The sequence below is a fragment of the Sphaeramia orbicularis genome, chromosome 3, assembly GCF_902148855.1.
Source record: "Sphaeramia orbicularis chromosome 3, fSphaOr1.1, whole genome shotgun sequence".
Lineage (NCBI taxonomy): Eukaryota > Metazoa > Chordata > Actinopteri > Kurtiformes > Apogonidae > Sphaeramia > Sphaeramia orbicularis.
In genome coordinates this window covers 414302-439003 of record NC_043959.1, presented here as the reverse complement: position 1 = coordinate 439003, position 24702 = coordinate 414302, and the positions used below count along the sequence as shown (strand labels likewise).

The 24702-nt window shown below is 43.7% G+C and overlaps 1 protein-coding gene across 2 annotated transcripts in view; it reads left to right on the top strand.

Moving 5' to 3' along the window:
- kcnq1.1 (potassium voltage-gated channel, KQT-like subfamily, member 1.1) overlaps positions 1-24702 on the top strand; it is a 293916-nt gene that overhangs the window by 128774 nt on the left and 140440 nt on the right. For both annotated transcript variants that reach the window (XR_003935077.1, XM_030130954.1), the window contains exon 6: positions 11066-11206. Coding sequence is in view for 1 of the 2 variants with exons in the window: in XM_030130954.1 (XP_029986814.1) it covers positions 11066-11206 (141 nt within the window). In the remaining variant the exon portion in view is untranslated. The remainder of the gene's footprint in view (positions 1-11065; positions 11207-24702) is intronic.

Sequence of the window (24702 nt, the reverse complement as noted above, 5' to 3'; positions counted from 1 at the left end):
TGTGTACTGCGGTATCTGTGGTCTGTACTGCGGTATCTGTGGTCTGTACTGCAGTATCTGTGGTCTGTACTGTAGTATCTGTGGTGTGTACTGCAGTATATGTGGTCTGTACTGTAGTATCTGTGCTCTGTACTGTAGTATCTGTGGTGTGTACTGCAGTATATGTGGTCTGTACTGCAGTATCTGTGCTCTGTACTGTAGTATCTGTGCTCTGTACTGAAGTATCTGTGGTGTGTACTGCAGTATCTGTGCTCTGTACTGCAGTATCTGTGGTGTGTACTGCGGTATCTGTGGTCTGTACTGCAGTATCTGCGGTCTGTACTATAGTATCTGTGCTCTGTACTGCAGTATCTGAGGTGTGTACTGCAGTATCTGTGGTCTGTACTGCGGTATCTGTGGTCTGTACTGCGGTATGTGTGGTCTGTACTGCGGTATCTGTGGTGTGTACTGCGGTATCTGTGGTGTGTACTGCGGTATGTGTGGTCTATACTGCGGTATCTGTGGTCTGTACTGCGGTATCTGTGGTCTGTACTGCGGTGTCTGTGGTCTGTACTGCAGTATCTGTGGTCTGTACATCTGTATCTGTGATCTGTACTGTAGTATCTGTGCTCTGTACTGTAGTATCTGTGGTGTGTACTGCAGGATCTGTGGTCTGTACTGTAGTATTTCTGTTCTGTACTGCAGTATCTGTGGTCTGTACTGCAGTATCTGTGGTCTGTACTGTGGTATCTGTGGTCTGTACTGTGGTATCTGTGGTGTGTACTGCAGTATCTGTGGTGTGTACTGCAGTATCTGTGGTCTGTACTGCAGTATCTATGGTCTTTACTGCAGTATCTGTGGTCTGTACTGCAGTATCTGTGGTCTGTACTGCAGTATCTATGGTCTGTACTGCAGTATTTCTGTTCTGTACTGCAGTATCTGTGGTGTGTACTGCAGTATCTGTGGTCTTTACTGCAGTATCTGTGGTATTTACTGCAGTATCTGTGGTCTGTGCTGCAGTATGTGTGGTCTGTACTGCAGTATCTGTGGTGTGTACTGCAGTATCTGTGTTCTGTACTGCAGTATATGTGGTCTGTACTGCAGTATCTGTGCTCTGTACTGCAGTATCTGTGGTCTGTACTGCAGTATCTGTGGTGTACAACAGTATCTGTGGTCTGTACTGCAGTGTTTCTGTTCTGTACTGCAGTATCTGTGGTCTGTACTGCGGTATCTGTGGTCTGTACTGCAGGATCTGTGGTCTGTACTGCAGTATCTGTGGTCTGTACTGCAGTATCTGTGGTGTGTACTGCAGTATCTGTGGTCTGTACTGTAGTATCTGTGGTCTGTACTGCAGTATCTGTGGTGTGTACTGCAGTGTCTGTGGTGTACAACAGTATCTGTGGTCTGTACTGCAGTATCTGTGGTGTGTGCTGCAGTTTTTCTATTCTGTACTGCAGTATCTGTGGTCTGTACTGTAGTATCTGTGGTGTGTGCTGCAGTATCTATGGTCTGTACTGCAGTATTTCTGTTCTGTACTGCAGTATCTGTGGTCTGTACTGCAGTACATGTGGTCTGTACTGCAGTATCTATGGTCTGTACCGCAGTATTTCTGTTCTGTACTGCAGTATCTGTGGTGTGTACTGTGGTATCTGTGGTCTGTACTGCAGTATCTGTGGTCTGTACTGCAGTATTTCTGTTCTGTACTGAAGTATCTTTGGTCTGTACTGCAGTATTTCTGTTCTGTACTGCAGTATCTGTGGTGTGTACTGTGGTATCTGTGGTCTGTACTGCAGTATCTGTGGTCTGTGCTGCAGTATGTGTGGTCTGTACTGCAGTATCTGTGGTCTGTGCTGCAGTATGTGTGGTCTGTACTGCAGTATCTGTGGTGTGTACTGCAGTATTTGTGGTCTGCACTGCAGTATTCAGTCCAGCTGATCTAGTAGAAGTACCCGTTCCTTAACCACATGTCATCACCGTCCTGCTAAGTCTGTCACATTCACATACAGACGGTACAGTATTCATCTGCACATGCTCAGTACAGTACTCATTTGCACATGCTCAGTACAGTATTCATCTGCACATGCTCAGTACAGTACTCATCTGCATATGCTCAGTACAGTACTCATCTGCACATGCTCAGTATAGTATTCATCATCTGCACATGCTCAGTACAGTACTCATCTGCACATGCTCAGCACAGTGTTCATCTGCACATGCTCAGTACAGCGTTCATCTGCACATGCTCAGTACAGTACTCATCTGCACATGCTCAGTACAGTACTCATCTGCACATGCTCAGCACAGTGTTCATCTGCACATGCTCAGTACAGCGTTCATCTGCACATGCTCAGTACAGTACTCATCTGCACATGCTCAGTACAGTGCTCATCTGCACATGCTCAGCACAGTGTTCATCTGCACATGCTCAGTACAGCGTTCATCTGCACATGCTCAGTACAGTGTTCATCTGCACATGCTCAGTACAGCGTTCATCTGCACATGCTCAGTACAGTACTCATCTGCACATGCTCAGCACAGTGTTCATCTGCACATGCTCAGTACAGCGTTCATCTGCACATGCTCAGTACAGCATTCATCTGCACATGCTCAGTACAGTACTCATCTGCACATGCTCAGCACAGTGTTCATCTGCACATGCTCAGTACAGCGTTCATCTGCACATGCTCAGTACAGCATTCATCTGCACATGCTCAGTACAGTACTCATCTGCACATACTCAGTACAGTATTCATCTGCACATGCTCAGTACAGCATTCATCTGCACATGCTCAGTACAGTATTCATCTGCACATGCTCAGTACAGTACTCATGTGCACATGCTCAGTACAGTATTCATCTGCACATGCTCAGTACAGCATTCATCTGCACATGCTCAGTACAGTACTCATCTGCACATGCTCAGTATAGTACTCATCTGCACAAGCTCAGTACAGTACTCATCTGCACATGCTCAGTACAGTGCTCATCTGCACATGCTCAGCACAGTGTTCATCTGCACATGCTCAGTACAGCGTTCATCTGCACATGCTCAGTACAGTGTTCATCTGCACATGCTCAGTACAGCGTTCATCTGCACATGCTCAGTACAGTACTCATCTGCACATGCTCAGCACAGTGTTCATCTGCACATGCTCAGTACAGCGTTCATCTGCACATGCTCAGTACAGCATTCATCTGCACATGCTCAGTACAGTACTCATCTGCACATGCTCAGCACAGTGTTCATCTGCACATGCTCAGTACAGCGTTCATCTGCACATGCTCAGTACAGCATTCATCTGCACATGCTCAGTACAGTACTCATCTGCACATACTCAGTACAGTATTCATCTGCACATGCTCAGTACAGCATTCATCTGCACATGCTCAGTACAGTATTCATCTGCACATGCTCAGTACAGTACTCATGTGCACATGCTCAGTACAGTATTCATCTGCACATGCTCAGTACAGCATTCATCTGCACATGCTCAGTACAGTACTCATCTGCACATGCTCAGTATAGTACTCATCTGCACAAGCTCAGTACAGTACTCATCTGCACATGCTCAGTACAGTATTCATGGGCGGGGCTTGTGCCCCAGTCCGTGGGCGGAGCTCAGACTGTCGTGTACAGTGCACACATCCATGAATCCACGGCACACGTTAACGTGGGTCTGAAGGAAAAAAGAGCTGAACCCAAATAAACAGGAACACTTTTAAATGAGTACAAATATGTTCTATTGAACGGATCGAATGTTATCCATACACACGCTCAATCATCGGTGCATGGCAGTATCATTCCAGACCTTTCATCCACTCTCAGCTCCTGCACCGCTGCACTGGGGTCGTGCACGCTCCTGTCGGCGTACTGGTACGTACTGGATCATTTTCATGGTACGTACTGGATCATTTTCATGGTACGTACTGGATCATTTTCATGGTACGTACTGGATCATTTTCTCGGTACGTACTGGATCATTTTCATGGTACGTACTGGATCATTTTCATGGTACGTACTGGATCATTTTCATGGTACGTACTGGATCATTTTCCCGGTACGTACTGGATCATTTTCCCGGTACGTACTGGATCATTTTCCCGGAACGTACTGGATCATTTTCCCAGTACGTACTGGATCATTTTCCTGGTACGTACTGGCTCATTTTCATGGTACGTACTGGCTCATTTTCCCGGTACGTACTGGCTCATTTTCTCAGTACGTACTGGATCATTTTCATGGTACGTACTGGCTCATTTTCATGGTACGTACTGGCTCATTTTCATGGTACGTACTGGCTCATTTTCCCGGTACGTACTGGCTCATTTTCTCAGTACGTACTGGATCATTTTCATGGTACGTACTGGCTCATTTTCATGGTACGTACTGGCTCATTTTCCCGGTACGTACTGGATCATTTTCATGGTACGTACTGGCTCATTTTCTCGGTACGTACTGGATCATTTTCCCGGTACGTACTGGCTCATTTTCCCGGTACGTACTGGCTCATTTTCTCGGTACGTACTGGATCATTTTCCCGGTACGTACTGGCTCATTTTCCCGGTACGTACTGGCTCATTTTCCCGGTACGTACTGGCTCATTTTCTCAGTACGTACTGGATCATTTTCATGGTACGTACTGGCTCATTTTCCCGGTACGTACTGGATCATTTTCATGGTACGTACTGGCTCATTTTCTCAGTACGTACTGGATCATTTTCATGGTACGTACTGGCTCATTTTCCCGGTACGTACTGGCTCATTTTCTCAGTATGTACTGGATCATTTTCATGGTACGTACTGGCTCATTTTCTCAGTAAGTACTGGATCATTTTCATGGTACGTACTGGATCATTTTCTCGGTACGTAATGGATCATTTTCATAGTACGTACTGGATCATTTTCCCGGTACGTACTGGATCATTTTCCCGGTACGTACTGGATCATTTTCCCGGTACGTACTGGATCATTTTCTCGGTACGTACTGGCTCATTTTCTCAGTACGTACTGGATCATTTTCATGGTACGTACTGGATCATTTTCTCAGTACGTACTGGATCATTTTCATGGTACGTACTGGATCATTTTCCCGGTACGTACTGGCTCATTTTCATGGTACGTACTGGATCATTTTCATGGTACGTACTGGCTCATTTTCCCGGTACGTACTGGCTCATTTTCTCAGTACGTACTGGATCATTTTCATGGTACGTACTGGCTCATTTTCTCAGTACGTACTGGATCATTTTCCCGGTACGTACTGGCTCATTTTCTCAGTACGTACTGGATCATTTTCATGGTACGTACTGGCTCATTTTCTCAGTACGTACTGGATCATTTTCATGGTACGTACTGGCTCATTTTCATGGTACGTACTGGCTCATTTTCCCGGTACGTACTGGATCATTTTCATGGTACGTACTGGCTCATTTTCTCGGTACGTACTGGATCATTTTCCCGGTACGTACTGGCTCATTTTCCCGGTACGTACTGGCTCATTTTCTCGGTACGTACTGGATCATTTTCCCGGTACGTACTGGCTCATTTTCCCGGTACGTACTGGCTCATTTTCCCGGTACGTACTGGCTCATTTTCTCAGTACGTACTGGATCATTTTCATGGTACGTACTGGCTCATTTTCCCGGTACGTACTGGATCATTTTCATGGTACGTACTGGCTCATTTTCTCAGTACGTACTGGATCATTTTCATGGTACGTACTGGCTCATTTTCCCGGTACGTACTGGCTCATTTTCTCAGTATGTACTGGATCATTTTCATGGTACGTACTGGCTCATTTTCTCAGTAAGTACTGGATCATTTTCATGGTACGTACTGGATCATTTTCTCGGTACGTAATGGATCATTTTCATAGTACGTACTGGATCATTTTCCCGGTACGTACTGGATCATTTTCCCGGTACGTACTGGATCATTTTCCCGGTACGTACTGGATCATTTTCTCGGTACGTACTGGCTCATTTTCTCAGTACGTACTGGATCATTTTCATGGTACGTACTGGATCATTTTCTCAGTACGTACTGGATCATTTTCATGGTACGTACTGGATCATTTTCCCGGTACGTACTGGCTCATTTTCATGGTACGTACTGGATCATTTTCATGGTACGTACTGGCTCATTTTCCCGGTACGTACTGGCTCATTTTCTCAGTACGTACTGGATCATTTTCATGGTACGTACTGGCTCATTTTCTCAGTACGTACTGGATCATTTTCCCGGTACGTACTGGCTCATTTTCTCAGTACATACTGGATCATTTTCATGGTACGTACTGGCTCATTTTCCCGGTACGTACTGGCTCATTTTCTCAGTACGTACTGGATCATTTTCATGGTACGTACTGGCTCATTTTCTCAGTACGTACTGGATCATTTTCCCGGTACGTACTGGCTCATTTTCCCGGTACGTACTGGCTCATTTTCTCGGTACGTACTGGATCATTTTCCCGGTACGTACTGGCTCATTTTCCCGGTACGTACTGGCTCATTTTCCCGGTACGTACTGGCTCATTTTCTCAGTACGTACTGGATCATTTTCATGGTACGTACTGGCTCATTTTCTCAGTAAGTACTGGATCATTTTCATGGTACGTACTGGATCATTTTCTCGGTACGTACTGGATCATTTTCATGGTACGTACTGGATCATTTTCCCGGTACGTACTGGATCATTTTCCCGGTACGTACTGGATCATTTTCTCGGTACGTACTGGATCATTTTCTCAGTACGTACTGGATCATTTTCATGGTACGTACTGGATCATTTTCTCAGTACGTACTGGATCATTTTCATGGTACGTACTGGATCATTTTCTCAGTACGTACTGGATCATTTTCCCGGTACGTACTGGATCATTTTCTCAGTACGTACTGGCTCATTTTCTCAGTACGTACTGGATCATTTTCTCAGTACGTACTGGCTCATTTTCATGGTACGTACTGGATCATTTTCCCGGTACATACTGGCTCATTTTCCCGTCCCAGCAGTGAAATCCTGGTGTGGAACAGCCACTGCCACCAGAAGAAAAGCAGTGAATGTCACCACATGCAGATCTGTGGTGAAGAAAACTCCAGTCAGAAATGCTCTGGGCTGTAGTTTTCCAAATACTGTATTTGATGAAAGTGTGAAACTGGATGAAGTCCTGACAGAAGGAGCGTTTGTGTCTGAGCTGACCGTTCTGCTTCAGAACCGCCATGTGTACGTCCACTTTTTCAGTCCTTCTGTTGTGACGTTTAGACATTTATTATTAGGTCAGTCAAAATGAACACATGTACGCAGATTAAGCCATCGTCACCGTCACCGTGACCATCGCACATGTGCAGATGGGCCATTGGTCCGGTAGTGACAGGCAGCAGAACCAACCCATAAAGGTGGAGACACTGAACAGCAGGTTGGCCCTGTGGATGGAGATATGAGGACCAAAGAGCCCAGAGACGGAACAGCTGTTCACAGCCGTTCTGTTGAAAGGGTCGAAGGTGTTTAATACACACGTTAAGTGCAGATATAGTTCCTTTTTTCTTGAGTTTGTTTACTAATGCAAAATGAACCATGATTAATATCGATTAAAAATGAATGATATTTAGTTGTGATGAATCATAAATAATCCACAACAGCCCTGGGATTCTGCTGAGTATAAACTATAATCCTCTGACAGCACTAATTATTATACAAATGTACATTAACCTGCGTATATGTAATAACACATATGTATATCTTGAAAACATTAGCCACTCAGCGCTGTTGTCATTTGTTTTCCAGTTCATCTGATTAAAGAATGTAAGGTTTAGCACATGTCATGTGTCCCACAGATCATGTATGTTTCTGTAGGTGGGACAGTGCACGTTCATGAACAGTGATACATTCCATTTCAGTAGAAACATGTAAGTATGCTGCTGTTAGCGTCAGTGCTAATTTTCATCTGCAATCCCCACTTAATAAATAACAGAGATCCGTGCAAAAGATCATTTCCAAAAACAGAAAACAACAGACTAGTGTGAATTTATAGTTGACAACTAACCAGTTAATTGTTGTAGCATATATAAATGTAATTGCTATATCACCACATTAAGGAAAATATTATTTTATGAAGTTTGAGTATGCGGAATGAAATCCACCATGTACTGAAACTGAAACTTATATCATGAAAATAAACAATATGAAAATGTATATAGACTGAAAAACATCTTTTAAATACACACTGAGCGTATGTTATAATCAGAGGCTGGGGACAGGATTTTTTGGTGAGGTGCAACATGGAAGTCAGAATGCACTATAACCACATGTCACCACGAGGATACGCCAAAGCATATGCACCACTGTTGGAAAATAGGAATTTAAATTTTAAAAAGTAGAATTCAGCCTGTGGTCAAAATGACAGTGTTGTTCCCACAGGGAGTCCAAGCCCAGTGTCCCACATCCAGCTCAGAGGTAGAACCTACTGTGTTATCCACTAGTGTGTATACTAACATACAGTGGACCTACGCCATTTTGTCTTTGCCAGAAAAGTGTGGGTTTAGACGATCATGTGACCCTGCATTTCTGAGGAAGGTTTGGATTCTTTTCAGGATGTGACGTTTGTAGGAATGTAATGACATGAAAATTTCATATCACGGTTATCGTGACCAAAATGATCACGGTTCTCATTATTACCACGGTATTATTGAAATGTGCTCAAAATGTTCAAAAAGCACAAATACACACACTGAAATAATTTAACCAAGTTGTTTTAAAGAAAAAACAACAAAAAAAACAACCCAAAAAACAAATAAAATAACAGGCACAATGTACTTTTTGTTGCAGAAACATTGAAATATGAAAATGTAAACATCACACATATGAATGTGTATTAAAGATGGAGCCTTATGGACACTGTCTGACCATTTTCCAGATCTAGTTTGAGTTGTCTGAGTTTCTTTTTCATAGATAGATGAGTAGATAGTCTCTCTCTCTCTTTTAAAGTGTGGTAATCAAACACAGTTATCATGATAATTAGAATGTAAACAGTAATACTAACCATGGGGTATTTTACTGAGGTTTATTATTAATCTGGTAATCGTTACATCCCCAGACGTTTACTCTTGTGGGTGGTGCTTGGGCTCTCCGATCTCTTACATTTATGGGGGGGGGGTCTATGCGCATGCGCCATTTATGACCAGAGTCTCTGTGGTACGGATGGAACGATTACCGCTATAACGATAAACGGCAGTAAAATCACAGACGGTTAGTATTAGTGTTTAAATTCTAATTCTCATGATAACTGTGTTTGATTAACACACTGTTGGGGGAAAAAACCCACTGTACAGATCTGCTTTAATGTCAAATATATGAGTAGAGTTTGAATTTATTACAGTTTTAATTTTCTATACCTAATATTTGAACCAATATTCACTTTTAAAGTCTGTGAAAAGGTTCATTAAACATCTGTGTGTTATTTATGCAATAAATTATATACATTTTTCAAATCAGATTTTATATTTTTTGTGTGTTTTCTGTCCTTTTATGTTTTTATAGTAGGTTAAAGTGAAAAAATAACAGACAGATGGTGTAGATGAAGTTGTGCTGAAAAAACAGATCCAAACATGGGTATAGTAAACATTTGTTTCTATAGTATATAAAGGCCAAATCAGAAGGACTGAAAAACAGACAGAATAGACTCAGACCACTAAGGGTTAATATGTGAATGTTTCTGACACAGAAGGGACAGTGGGACTGTTATTTTATTTTATTTTATCTATTTATTTATTTTGTTTTTAATACAACTTGGTTCAATTGTTTCAGTGTGTGTATTAGTACTTTTTGAACATTTTGAGCCCATTTCAATAATACCACGATAATAATGAGAACTGTGATCATTTTGGACACAGTCGCTGTGATCTGAAATGTTCTCATGGTTCCATCTGTACTCTGCGGTAAAAGGAGGGCCTCAGGTGCAGAGGTTTGTGCCCCAAACAGGAAACATGCCACTTAACTGCTGACTAAACTGAAAACATTTTTAAACCACACTACGGTACTCACAGGCTGTGTCATGCACAGCTCATGTATTTAATATTCATGTTTTTATAAAAGGATTTTATGTGATTCCTATCGTCTTCTTCATGCGACATAGGTGTGGTGGCACTCTAGCGCCCTCTACTGACGAGCCAACACTGGTTTTAAGTGTGACATCTGTCCTCAGAGGACCATGTCCACTGTAAGAATGTGAAAATGCCGTTAGTTCATGTCTGCTAAAGGTTCACACCAGTTCCAAATCCAGCTGTGCAGATAATAACCCATTAGCAGACAGGAGCAGCTGTACCTGCTTCAACCAGGTCCTCCTGTTCATCTGTGAATGAATGATCTACACACCGTCAGTTCATGAATGACACAACCTGATCCAGACAGCGTCATTCTGAATGAAGACTTTAATTATCATATCAACATATTTACATGAATATTCATATCCATATGTCACATTATCAGCAAACACAGCCCACTAGCGTCCTTAGCAACGAGCATAGCAACGGCAGAAAACATTCCACTGTAACAATTTTATGCCAAGATGTGAAATATTCATCGTAATAACAAACAAACCAAAGATCATTTACATGAACTGAAGGAATATTGTGAACTTTCAATGTATATTTCTTGTTAGAAATATCACCAAAATGTTTTTTTTTATGTCCAGACTATCTTAAATACTCCATTTTCCACTGAGAATGAAAGGAGTGACCGCCATGTTTTTATTTGGAGAAGCCGAGCTGCGAGCGGTCACATGACCCGTCTGCAGGTCAACGGAAAAGAATGGGATAAAAAAACATGAACATTTTACAATTTTCAGGCCCTAATAGTGAAACTGAACCATTTTGCACCGTGGATAAACAGATATTTCCCATTTTGCTGTTAGTCTGGGTTGAGTCTTCAGTTAACTGACTGTAAACTGGTAGAAGTGATAGTTCATGAAACTTGGATGGTAGTTGTAGTTCTAGGAGACAGATGCAGGTGGCTGTGATGCTCTTTGAAATCCTCCCTTGTGTTTAGTTATATGTTTGAAACATCTGGTGTGTTTTTGCACATGTGTTTCAGGAGCTGATCACGACCTTATACATTGGATTTCTCAGCCTGATCTTCTCCTCGTACTTTGTCTACCTGGCAGAAAAAGATGCGGTGGACAGCGGCGGCTCCTCAGAGTTTGAAAACTACGCCGATGCTCTGTGGTGGGGAGTGGTAAGAGAGTGTGTGTTTGTCCAGAGCCGACTGCCAAATGTCCTTATTGTACAAGTCATGTCCAAAATAAAGGGTGTGATTTGTAGGCAGTGTAATGAAAGCTGCATGGTTCATGGCCTGAGCCTCTGCATGAGCCTCCACCAGCTGAAGCCAAGCGCTGGTGAACGCCTCCATTTTCTGCTGCAGCAGAGCGGCCTTCATGTTCTCTGCTGCAGGAACTTGTCATTTGCCCTCTCCACTGCTGTCTCTCCTTTTTTTTTTTTTTTTTTTTTTTTTGCACAGTATCAGTACATATTCACACAGATCTGCACGGTGTACTCAGCCATTTCAGGTAATTCTCTGTAGGGAATAAAGACTGATATAATCTTATTTAATATAACATGGCCTGTACTAAACTGTTCTATATGTTATTTCATAAGTAATGGTCCAACATGTAAGAGGGCGATGGAGGAGAAGTGCATTACAGAAAAGGGATGGAATGTATACACTTCTGGTTTATATTAGTGTAGAAGTGGTCTGCATCTGAGAAATGACACATAACACCATACAAAGACAAATGTTTATTTAATTCGCATTTCTTCATGCGTGTGTGTGTGTGTGTGTGTGTGTTTGAGGCAGATAATGTTAGTGTTGTTTGTTGTACTTCCACAGCTGTCCTCTTCTGTAACATTGTTGTAGCGGGAAGATCTAAATCTTACCCGGATACAGCGATGCTGTTTTTTGATTGGCTGTTCAGTAGCTATCCTCTTTTTATGTGATCAGCTGGTGCTCCACAGGTGACCTCTGAACTCTGTGGGGAACCCAGCTGAGTCCTACCTGTTCCACTGTTAGAAAAAATAGCAGTTTGTGGGCGTTACCCTGGTCATGTGACAAACCCAAGGTGTGTGAACGGGCTGAAATGCTCTCAGCGCGTGAGATTTGGGAGCCCCGCTGATACTCCGATCTTTGTCCCATTTCTGGAGTTGTGATCATGTAAACAGCATAGTCTGATATGTTTTATCAGATAACAGCAGTAATCTGATTATGAGGAACCGGAATAAAACACCTGGATTTCTCCCCAATACTCTGATATCTTCCTGTATTTATGCCTGTTAATCTGATTTATTTCATTCTTTTACGTCTGCGCTTGTGTAAAAACTATTAAAAATCATAGAAAACAGAAGTTACATTGTCAAAAATGTGCAGAAGACAACAAACCTGTTTATGTGACCATAAAAGTCCAATAACTGGGGGTAATCGGATAATTGTAATAATCAGATCTGACACCTTTACATGCACTTCAGAAATGCGATAATGGAAAACCCCTTCTTTAGACGCTCCAGTCCATTATGCGACTTCTTTTGGAGTACGTACGTACATAGTGATGGTAGAATCAAACTGCCTGTTGTTTTCTGGTCATGTTTGGCTCTGTAAACGTCTGTTCTCTATGATTTTAATTGTGTTTACACGTGCACAAACGTAAAAGAACAAATAAATCAGATGAACCTCTATACATGCAGGAAGACATCAGAGTATTTAGGAGAAATTCAGGTGTGTTAATCTGATTTGTCATAACCAGATTACTGCGGTTGTTTTATAAAACATATCAGATTATCCCGTTCACATGATCACTGGAATAATCTGATTACTCCAGAAATCGGATAATGATTGGAGTATTGGTGTGCATGTAAACAGGCTCAGTAACAGGAAGTGTGTCATCACTGCGTACGTACATACTCCAAAAGAAATCCGATCATGGACCGGAGCGTCTAAACCAGGGTTTTTAAGTATCACATTTCCTAAGTGCATAGAAACGTGTCAGATGTGATTATTACAATGATCTTATTTTTATTGTCATGGAAACAGGATCTGAGCTAAAAGCTATCTGCATTGTTAGAGAAGACAACTGTCTTTGAAAGGATCTTGTGTGCGTTCAGAAGCATGTGATCGTTTTGAATGGCTAAATCCCTACAAAAGAAAACATGTTAAAGGATGGTTTTGTCAACACTCGATGTTGTCGCAGTGTGGTTGCAGCTCGAAGGTTGTTGTTCTTTCATGAAGCGATAATGCACAGGTAACAGAAGTAACAACAATGACTACTGCACCTCAGAAATGTCCACCCTTACTCCAGTATTAGTGAGAAGGATTACTGTGGAAGAACATAAAAAAATGAGAAGTGTTGTTTCCAATGACACGTCTGTACAGTTTACCAAGGACTGGCTCCTTTTTTCCATTTTCCAGGTCAGTGTGTGTTGGCTGTACAGCCTACATGACAAACTGCAATAAAGCAAAGCACTTGAAAAATAAAATGACCAGGGTCAGTAGAACTTCACAACTGGGTATTTTTCACCACAATAAGCCTCAGAGTCCAAAGAGCGCACAGCTGTTCCTGCTCAGTTCGTCTAGACCAGGGTTCTCAAACTCCTGTTCTGTCAGGTTCCACAGTCAGTCTGATCTGATCTGCAGTGGACCCAACCAGGAAAAGAAGAACAGAAGAACCGATAATGACAACTGCACATTTATGTCTATGTTTGAGTGCAAAAAACCCCATTAAATTATGAAAATACTTACTTTTATAAACTATCCAAACAAAAAAGATGTGAAGAACCTGAACAAATGGACATTTCTTCAGTAAAATCAGTGTAATTTTCTCAGTCTTCTTCCTCCACTTCTCATTAGTCCATGTGCATTCTGGATCAGATCTCCAAAGACACTAAACACTGAGGAACAGGAAGAAAAGAGTTCAAACTGGACTGAATTTAATACAGACATTTCAGGTTGGACACATGTGTTCAGGTTAGTCACATTTTATTGGTACAGGAGAGTTTGGAAATGGAAAGAGTTTCACAATTTAATGTGATTTTTTTGCACTAAAACAAAGACAAACATTTGAAGTTGTCATTATTTACAGACATAATGTCATATTGTCAGGGCCAGATTAACACTTCATTGTACCCTGGGCAACAATATTCAAGGGCCCCATCATCACAACCCCAGGATCCCTATAATCTGGCAAAATACAGAATAAATTCCAGGAATATATGTAAACATACCCCATACTCCAATATCTAACTATTATCAATTGCATTTTGATGTACAAATGTGTAAATGCTCGTAGAACTATAAGTGCACCACTACAGCCTCTTGTCAAGGCCACTCACTTGCATATGATGACATGAAAACAAAACACATCATCATCAGTATAATCTAAAATTGATCCACTACATTAGAAAGAGAGGGAAGTGTCCTCCATTTTCACAAAAAATAAATAAACCATTTCCAAAGTATCCAGTATTTATTTAACAACACTTTTTGCCAACACAAATGTATTGAATCGTCAGAAAAAGCCCACAGACAAAACACAAACATAATCTGATAGAATCAGATATGAATTTTAAACAGAAATCCCCTTGTCACCTCAGAATTCAACAAGAGAGTTAAAGTAAGTGCAATGTAAACATCTTGAAATCTGCTTTCTCTCAACAATAAACATATCTCAACATTTTCATGGAGCCACCTCAAGGAAAAAATAAATATAATGCAGTATAATCTGCTAAAATAAACATTTTGGTCCCAGTTTAACTTTTAAACAGAAAACACATCACAATTCAAGGCATGTCAAGGCAAGGGTTAAACATTTTAATACTAAATACTACATATACTAAATACTATAAACCAGTGCCGGCTGCTCGTCTTTCAGACAGGGGAAGCTCACTGTCGGCTTACATAAAAAAAAAAAAAAAAAAAAAAAAAGAATTAAGAAAATGCTCAGTAACCTTATCGTACCAAGTAGGCGTCTTTTTCAGGGACTGGACCAGTGTCCTCTCAGTATCCATCAGACCTAGGCTGCTTAGATTGCCTTGGCTCATTGTGTTGTGGGTGTCAGACTTCAGCCTTTTTAAACTACAGATGCTCCTTTCACTCCGACCTAGCCGACAGTTTGATTGATTTAACTATCTACAAAACGATATTAAACTCGAACAAGAAATGATTAAATTATGGAACTGAAACAAGAAAACGCTGAAACTATGTTAAATTGAAACAAGGAAGTCCAATGAGTGTGTTTTATTTACAGTGCAAAAAATGAACGAGTAATTTCGTAGTGGTTTCTCTCTTGATTTCCCAGCAGAATGTGTGACGGTATTAAACTGAACTGTGTCAGTGAAGGAGTAGATCTGAAAACAGCTGTCAGTCAAACGGGATTCAGCCTTTTGACCGATCCTCCAATCAGCACGTGGGATTCTGACATAGCCCGTTCGAGCTCCGCCCACAGCTCCATTCACCCGCAGAGACACCCGGTGTCCGGGGGCGGGACAACATCGTGGCATTTATCCAATTACCGTCCAGTTTTGACGCAATGAAAAAAACTGTTCCACTCAGTCCCATTGAAGCCCACAGACGGACACAGTCTGTGGACACATGCACTGAGCAGAGATGGAGGAGAAAACACAGACACGGGAATGGAGGAGAAGGGAACAACATCGAGTCCGTTGGTTGGTGATAAAGCTGATTTGAACAAACTCATCTTTGAGATGAACGTGTTCTAACACATTTGTAGTCAATAAAATGTCAACACAACCGTACATATTTAACCATTTAATTTTCATCATTTTAGGGGAAGCCGGGCTTCCACTGCAGTCTATGAGAAATCGCCACTGATATAAACATCTGGAAAACCGTCAATTTCTCTCAAAGAAATACTTATCTGACCAATACTAAACTTCCCACTTAGCTGCTTCTCCATGTTTGCAATGTTTGATTCGCGTATGTCGCGTAGTTCTTGACGTCTCACATCCCGCTCAGTGCACGCACGTTGATTTGCGTCACCGCTGATTCGCTTTTTGGACTGACCAATGAGGAGAGGGTCTGAGCTCACGGTCACAGACAGCAGGAGCAGGGTTTCTGTGCAGTGCAATGGCCCCAGGCAGCGGACAGTTTCATTTATAAGCAAAAGATAACCAGATATTTTCGTCATGCCCGAGCTACGCAGGGCCCTTCAGAGGTCGCGGGCCCCTGGGCAATTGCCCAGTTGCCCATATGGTTAATCCAGGCTTGCATATTGTTATTTTTTCCATCAAACCCAGTAGTAAATCTGCAGTGGTTCTTCTGTGTGGGTTCTTCTGCTGTTCTTATTGGACTGTAGATCAGATTGGTCTGGATGTGGAACCCACACTAACATGAGTTCCACAGCCTGGACTGTGGAATTTAGACACTTTGGAAATTCATCCCATGGACCACATTGGAACCTTTGGCGGACCACGTTTGGCCCCCGGGCCTCATGTTTGACAGCCCTGCTCTAGACTGAGGTGAGAAGGTCAAGGATTTTCCTCCCACTGCCACTTTCTCTGACATCTCGTTTTGATGCTTGTATTCTTTAACTTTCCTCCATTTATTGGTTCTCTGTATGTTTCTTTCATACCCCGCTGTAGCCATCATCATCATCGTCCTCATCCTCATCCTCATCCTCATCCTCATCCTCATCCTCGCTCACTGAACCTGTTTGGTCCTTGTATCTCTAGTTTGCTTTGTACCTCTGCCCAAGACCATGTTCGTTCAGCTTCTTTAATCATCATCAAATGAAACGGTGTCCTCGGAGCAGAAGAAAGCTTCAGTTAGTTTCAGCCCCACTGACGTTAAACGTTAACGGGTCTTGGTTTTAGTCAGACAGTGTCTCGGTGTCCCTCCAAAATGTATCAGATTTTAGAGAATCTCAAAAACTCCCACATCTGCGCATGTGTGTTGGAAGTAGCGGTCAGAAAGCTGGAGCTGGTTTCTGGTCTTTGACGTGAGTGAATGTTTGGAGCTGGATCTGTGCTGCTGTGTACGTCTGAGTCACAACATGAAGAAGTGGTTCAGAACTGGACATGTTCTCCAACCACAGAGAACCTGCCTGTGTATGAGGCAGCAGATGTTCTCCAACCACAGAGAACCTGCCTGTGTATGAGGCTGCAGATGTTCTCCAACCACAGAGAACCTGCCTGTGTTTGAGGCTGCGGATGTTCTCCAACCACAGAGAACCGGCCTGTGTATGAGGCTGCGGATGTTCTCCAACCACAGAGAACCGGCCTGTGTATGAGGCTGCGGATGTTCTCCAACCACAGAGAACCTGCCTGTGTATGAGGCTGTGGATGTTCTCCAACCACAGAGAACCTGCCTGTGTATGAGGCTGTGGATGTTCTCCAACCACAGAGAACCTGCCTGTGTATGAGGCTGTGGATGTTCTCCAACCACAGAGAACCTGCCTGTGTATGAGTGTGACGGAGCGACCCCGTCACTGAGTCTCCGCTGTCTCCTGCTACGTGCGGAGCACACGCGACCCGGCACACGCACACACATACAGGCACGCGCACACACACACACACTCATGTCATTCAGTCTCTCCCCGTCCGTGTTTGCACTCATTCATCAGTTCGCCATTCACACTCTCTTCTCCATCCAAACTATAGCGCAACCGAGGGTGCACACTCGGCCGCATTTTTCAAGTAATTGCATACATATCTACAACAGTTCAATCACTTACCTGGGTCCGTATTGTCTCGGCATTCTGCCATGCCCGCCACGTCACTCAAAGGGAAAAGAACGAGGGGTCATTTCCGGGGCATTATTATGGGGGAAATCTCGCGCGGTTTCCAGTCATGTGATTTAATTATGTAGTGTTTTTGGTTTTCTGTATTTTTATTTCAAGGAAGAAGGTATTTTGGTTTGATATTTAATTGGAAAATCTATTGAACTGTGAAGTGTTATATGTTTATTTCAGTTGTGAATAATTGTGTTTAAAAACACTGGTAAAAATACATTTTGTTAAAAAGTCTTTATTTGACCGGCCCATAAGGAGGGGCTTAGCATTTAAAAGGAGGCTGCTGAAGCCCTGGTGGGACAGTCTTCTCAGAGTTGCAGAGCTGGCAACTGAGCTGTTGATTCTGAACCTTGGTGAGATTTTTTTTTTTTTAGTGTGTGACAATTTTTTGGTGAGTTATGGAAGAACTCTGTTTAAATGCATTTTTTTTTTCTTGAACTTTGTAAATTTGTAAATAGTGTTTTTTTTGTTTTTCCATTTTTTTTTTGACTTCACTTGTAAATATTGCACTGCACTTTGGGAGGCCGACGGCAAAATAAACCACCACCATTTTGGCACTTTCAACTACGCCTGTGGTGTTATATTTTTGAGCAGTGTGAGAAAGAACCCCGCAACAATGAGGCTGCAGATGTTCTCCAACCACAGAAAACCTGCCTGTGTATGAGGCTGCAGATGTTCTCCAACCACAGAGAACCTGCCTGTGTATGAGGCTGTGGATGTTCTCCAACCACAGAGAACCGGCCTGTGTATGAGGCTGTGGATGTTCTCCAAATAGCAGAGAACCGGCCTGTGTATGAGGCAGCAGATGTTCTCCAAACAGCAGAGAACCTGCCTGTGTATGAGGCTGTTGATGTTCTCCAAATAGCAGAGAACCGGCCTGTGTATGAGGCTGTGGATGTTCTCCAACCACAGAGAACCTGCCTGTGTATGAGGCTGCAGATGTTCTCCAACCACAGAGAACCTGCCTGTGTATGAGGCTGTGGATGTTCTCCAACCACAGAGAACCGGCCTGTGTATGAGGCTGTGGATGTTCTCCAAACAGCAGAGAACCTGCCTGTGTATGAGGCTGTGGATGTTCTCCAAACAGCAGAGAACCTGCCTGTGTATGAGGCTGCAGATGTTCTCCAACCACAGAGAACCTGCCTGTGTATGAGGCTGTGGATGTTCTCCAAACAGCAGAGAACCTGCCTGTGTATGAGGCTGTGGATGTTCTCCAACCACAGAGAACCTGCCTGTGTATGAGGCTGTGGATGTTCTCCAACCACAGAGAACCTGCCTGTGTATGAGGCTGTGGATGTTCTCCAAACAGCAGAGAACCTGCCTGTGTATGAGGCAGCAGATGTTCTCCAACCACAGAGAACCTGCCTGTGTATGAGGCTGTGGATGTTCTCCAACCACAGAGAACCTGCCTGTGTATGAGGCTGTGGATGTTCTCCAACCACAGAGAACCTGCCTGTGTATGAGGCTGCGGATGTTCTCCAACCACAGAGAACCTGCCTGTGTATGAGGCTGTGGATGTTCTCCAACCACAGAGAACCTGCCTGTGTATGAGTGTGACGGAGCGACCCCGTCACTGAGTCTCCGCTGTCTCCTGCTACGTGCGGAGCACACGCGACCCGGCACACGCACACACATACAGGCACGCGCACACACACACACACTCATGTCATTCAGTCTCTCCCCGTCCGTGTTTGCACTCATTCATCAGTTCGCCATTCACACTCTCTTCTCCATCCAAACTGTAGCGCAACCGAGGGTGCACACTCGGCCGCATTTTTCAAGTAATTGCATACATATCTACAACAGTTCAATCACTTACCTGGGTCCGTATTGTCTCGGCGTTCTGCCATGCCCGCCACGTCACTCAAAGGGACAAGAACGAGGGGTCATTTCCGGGGCATTATTATGGGGGAAATCTCGCGCGGTTTCCAGTCATGTGATTTAATTATGTAGTGTTTTTGGTTTTCTGTATTTTTATTTCAAGGAAGAAGGTATTTTGGTTTGATATTTAATTGGAAAATCTATTGAACTGTGAAGTGTTATATGTTTATTTCAGTTGTGAATAATTGTGTTTAAAAACACTGGTAAAAATACATTTTGTTAAAAAGTCTTTATTTGACCGGCCCATAAGGAGGGGCTTAGCATTTAAAAGGAGGCTGCTGAAGCCCTGGTGGGACAGTCTTCTCAGAGTTGCAGAGCTGGCAACTGAGCTGTTGATTCTGAACCTTGGTGAGATTTTTTTTTTTTTAGTGTGTGACAATTTTTTGGTGAGGTATGGAAGAACTCTGTTTAAATGCATTTTTTTTTTCTTGAACTTTGTAAATTTGTAAATAGTGTTTTTTTTGTTTTTCCATTTTTTTTTTTGACTTCACTTGTAAATATTGCACTGCACTTTGGGAGGCCGACGGCAAAATAAACCACCACCATTTTGGCACTTTCAACTACGCCTGTGGTGTTATATTTTTGAGCAGTGTGAGAAAGAACCCCGCAACAATGAGGCTGCAGATGTTCTCCAACCACAGAAAACCTGCCTGTGTATGAGGCTGCAGATGTTCTCCAACCACAGAGAACCTGCCTGTGTATGAGGCTGTGGATGTTCTCCAACCACAGAGAACCGGCCTGTGTATGAGGCTGTGGATGTTCTCCAAACAGCAGAGAACCTGCCTGTGTATGAGGCTGTGGATGTTCTCCAAACAGCAGAGAACCTGCCTGTGTATGAGGCTGTTGATGTTCTCCAAATAGCAGAGAACCTGCCTGTGTATGAGGCTGCAGATGTTCTCCAACCACAGAGAACCTGCCTGTGTATGAGGCTGTGGATGTTCTCCAACCACAGAGAACCGGCCTGTGTATGAGGCTGTGGATGTTCTCCAAACAGCAGAGAACCTGCCTGTGTATGAGGCTGTGGATGTTCTCCAAACAGCAGAGAACCTGCCTGTGTATGAGGCTGCAGATGTTCTCCAACCACAGAGAACCTGCCTGTGTATGAGGCTGTGGATGTTCTCCAAACAGCAGAGAACCTGCCTGTGTATGAGGCTGTGGATGTTCTCCAACCACAGAGAACCTGCCTGTGTATGAGGCTGTGGATGTTCTCCAACCACAGAGAACCTGCCTGTGTATGAGGCTGTGGATGTTCTCCAAACAGCAGAGAACCTGCCTGTGTATGAGGCAGCAGATGTTCTCCAACCACAGAGAACCTGCCTGTGTATGAGGCTGTGGATGTTCTCCAACCACAGAGAACCTGCCTGTGTATGAGGCTGTGGATGTTCTCCAACCACAGAGAACCTGCCTGTGTATGAGGCTGTGGATGTTCTCCAACCACAGAGAACCTGCCTGTGTATGAGGCTGTGGATGTTCTCCAACCACAGAGAACCTGCCTGTGTATGAGGCTGTGGATGTTCTCCAACCACAGAGAACCTGCCTGTGTATGAGTGTGACGGAGCGACCCCGTCACTGAGTCTCCGCTGTCTCCTGCTACGTGCGGAGCACACGCGACCCGGCACACGCACACACATACAGGCACGCGCACACACACACACACTCATGTCATTCAGTCTCTCCCCGTCCGTGTTTGCACTCATTCATCAGTTCGCCATTCACACTCTCTTCTCCATCCAAACTATAGCGCAACCGAGGGTGCACACTCGGCCGCATTTTTCAAGTAATTGCATACATATCTACAACAGTTCAATCACTTACCTGGGTCCGTATTGTCTCGGCGTTCTGCCATGCCCGCCACGTCACTCAAAGGGACAAGAACGAGGGGTCATTTCCGGGGCATTATTATGGGGGAAATCTCGCGCGGTTTCCAGTCATGTGATTTAATTATGTAGTGTTTTTGGTTTTCTGTATTTTTATTTCAAGGAAGAAGGTATTTTGGTTTGATATTTAATTGGAAAATCTATTGAATTGTGAAGTGTTATATGTTTATTTTAGTTGTGAATAATTGTGTTTAAAAACACTGGTAAAAATACATTTTGTTAAAAAGTCTTTATTCGACCGGCCCATAAGGAGGGGCTTAGCATTTAAAAGGAGGCTGCTGAAGCCCTGGTGGGACAGTCTTCTCAGAGTTGCAGAGCTGGCAACTGAGCTGTTGATTCTGAACCTTGGTGAGATTTTTTTTTTTTTTAGTGTGTGACAATTTTTTGGTGAGTTATGGAAGAACTCTGTTTAAATGCATTTTTTTTTTCTTGAACTTTGTAAATTTGTAAATAGTGTTTTTTTTGTTTTTCCATTTTTTTTTTTGACTTCACTTGTAAATATTGCACTGCACTTTGGGAGGCCGACGGCAAAATAAACCACCACCATTTTGGCACTTTCAACTACGCCTGTGGTGTTATATTTTTGAGCAGTGTGAGAAAGAACCCCGCAACAATGAGGCTGCAGATGTTCTCCAACCACAGAAAACCTGCCTGTGTATGAGGCTGCAGATGTTCTCCAACCACAGAGAACCTGCCTGTGTATGAGGCTGTGGATGTTCTCCAACCACAGAGAACCGGCCTGTGTATGAGGCTGTGGATGTTCTCCAAATAGCAGAGAACCGGCCTGTGTATGAGGCAGTAGATGTTCTCCAAACAGCAGAGAACCTGCCTGTGTATGAGGCTGTTGATGTTCTCCAAATAGCAGAGAACCGGCCTGTGTATGAGGCTGTGGATGTTCTCCAACCACAGAGAACCTGCCTGTGTATGAGGCTGCAGATGTTCTCCAACCACAGAGAACCTGCCTGTGTATGAGGCTGTGGATGTTCTCCAACCACAGAGAACCGGCCTGTGTATGAGGCTGTGGATGTTCTCCAAACAGCAGAGAACCTGCCTGTGTATGAGGCTGTGGATGTTCTCCAAACAGCAGAGAACCTGCCTGTGTATGAGGCTGCAGATGTTCTCCAACCACAGAGAACCTGCCTGTGTATGAGGCTGTGGATGTTCTCCAAACAGCAGAGAACCTGCCTGTGTATGAGGCTGTGGATGTTCTCCAACCACAGAGAACCTGCCTGTGTATGAGGCTGTGGATGTTCTCCAACCACAGAGAACCGGCCTGTGTATGAGGCTGTGGATGTTCTCCAAACAGCAGAGAACCTGCCTGTGTATGAGGCAGCAGATGTTCTCCAACCACAGAGAACCTGCCTGTGTATGAGGCTGTGGATGTTCTCCAACCACAGAGAACCTGCCTGTGTATGAGGCTGTGGATGTTCTCCAACCACAGAGAACCTGCCTGTGTATGAGGCTGTGGATGTTCTCCAACCACAGAGAACCTGCCTGTGTATGAGGCTGTGGATGTTCTCCAAACAGCAGAGAACCTGCCTGTGTATGAGGCAGCAGATGTTCTCCAACCACAGAGAACCTGCCTGTGTATGAGGCTGTGGATGTTCTCCAACCACAGAGAACCTGCCTGTGTATGAGGCTGTGGATGTTCTCCAACCACAGAGAACCTGCCTGTGTATGAGTGTGACGGAGCGACCCCGTCACTGAGTCTCCGCTGTCTCCTGCTACGTGCGGAGCACACGCGACCCGGCACACGCACACACATACAGGCACGCGCACACACACACACACACACTCATGTCATTCAGTCTCTCCCCGTCCGTGTTTGCACTCATTCATCAGTTCGCCATTCACACTCTCTTCTCCATCCAAACTGTAGCGCAACCGAGGGTGCACACTCGGCCGCATTTTTCAAGTAATTGCATACATATCTACAACAGTTCAATCACTTACCTGGGTCCGTATTGTCTCGGCGTTCTGCCATGCCCGCCACGTCACTCAAAGGGACAAGAACGAGGGGTCATTTCCGGGGCATTATTATGGGGGAAATCTCGCGCGGTTTCCAGTCATGTGATTTAATTATGTAGTGTTTTTGGTTTTCTGTATTTTTATTTCAAGGAAGAAGGTATTTTGGTTTGATATTTAATTGGAAAATCTATTGAACTGTGAAGTGTTATATGTTTATTTCAGTTGTGAATAATTGTGTTTAAAAACACTGGTAAAAATACATTTTGTTAAAAAGTCTTTATTTGACCGGCCCATAAGGAGGGGCTTAGCATTTAAAAGGAGGCTGCTGAAGCCCTGGTGGGACAGTCTTCTCAGAGTTGCAGAGCTGGCAACTGAGCTGTTGATTCTGAACCTTGGTGAGATTTTTTTTTTTTTAGTGTGTGACAATTTTTTGGTGAGGTATGGAAGAACTCTGTTTAAATGCATTTTTTTTTCTTGAACTTTGTAAATTTGTAAATAGTGTTTTTTTTGTTTTTCCATTTTTTTTTTGACTTCACTTGTAAATATTGCACTGCACTTTGGGAGGCCGACGGCAAAATAAACCACCACCATTTTGGCACTTTCAACTACGCCTGTGGTGTTATATTTTTGAGCAGTGTGAGAAAGAACCCCGCAACAATGAGGCTGCAGATGTTCTCCAACCACAGAAAACCTGCCTGTGTATGAGGCTGCAGATGTTCTCCAACCACAGAGAACCTGCCTGTGTATGAGGCTGCAGATGTTCTCCAACCACAGAGAACAGGCCTGTGTATGAGGCTGTGGATGTTCTCCAACCACAGAGAACCTGCCTGTGTATGAGGCTGTGGATGTTCTCCAACCACAGAGAACCGGCCTGTGTATGAGGCTGTGGATGTTCTCCAAACAGCAGAGAACCTGCCTGTGTATGAGGCTGTGGATGTTCTCCAAACAGCAGAGAACCTGCCTGTGTATGAGGCTGTGGATGTTCTCCAACCACAGAGAACCGGCCTGTGTATGAGGCTGTGGATGTTCTCCAAATAGCAGAGAACCGGCCTGTGTATGAGGCAGCAGATGTTCTCCAAACAGCAGAGAACCTGCCTGTGTATGAGGCTGTTGATGTTCTCCAAATAGCAGAGAACCGGCCTGTGTATGAGGCTGTGGATGTTCTCCAACCACAGAGAACCTGCCTGTGTATGAGGCTGCAGATGTTCTCCAAC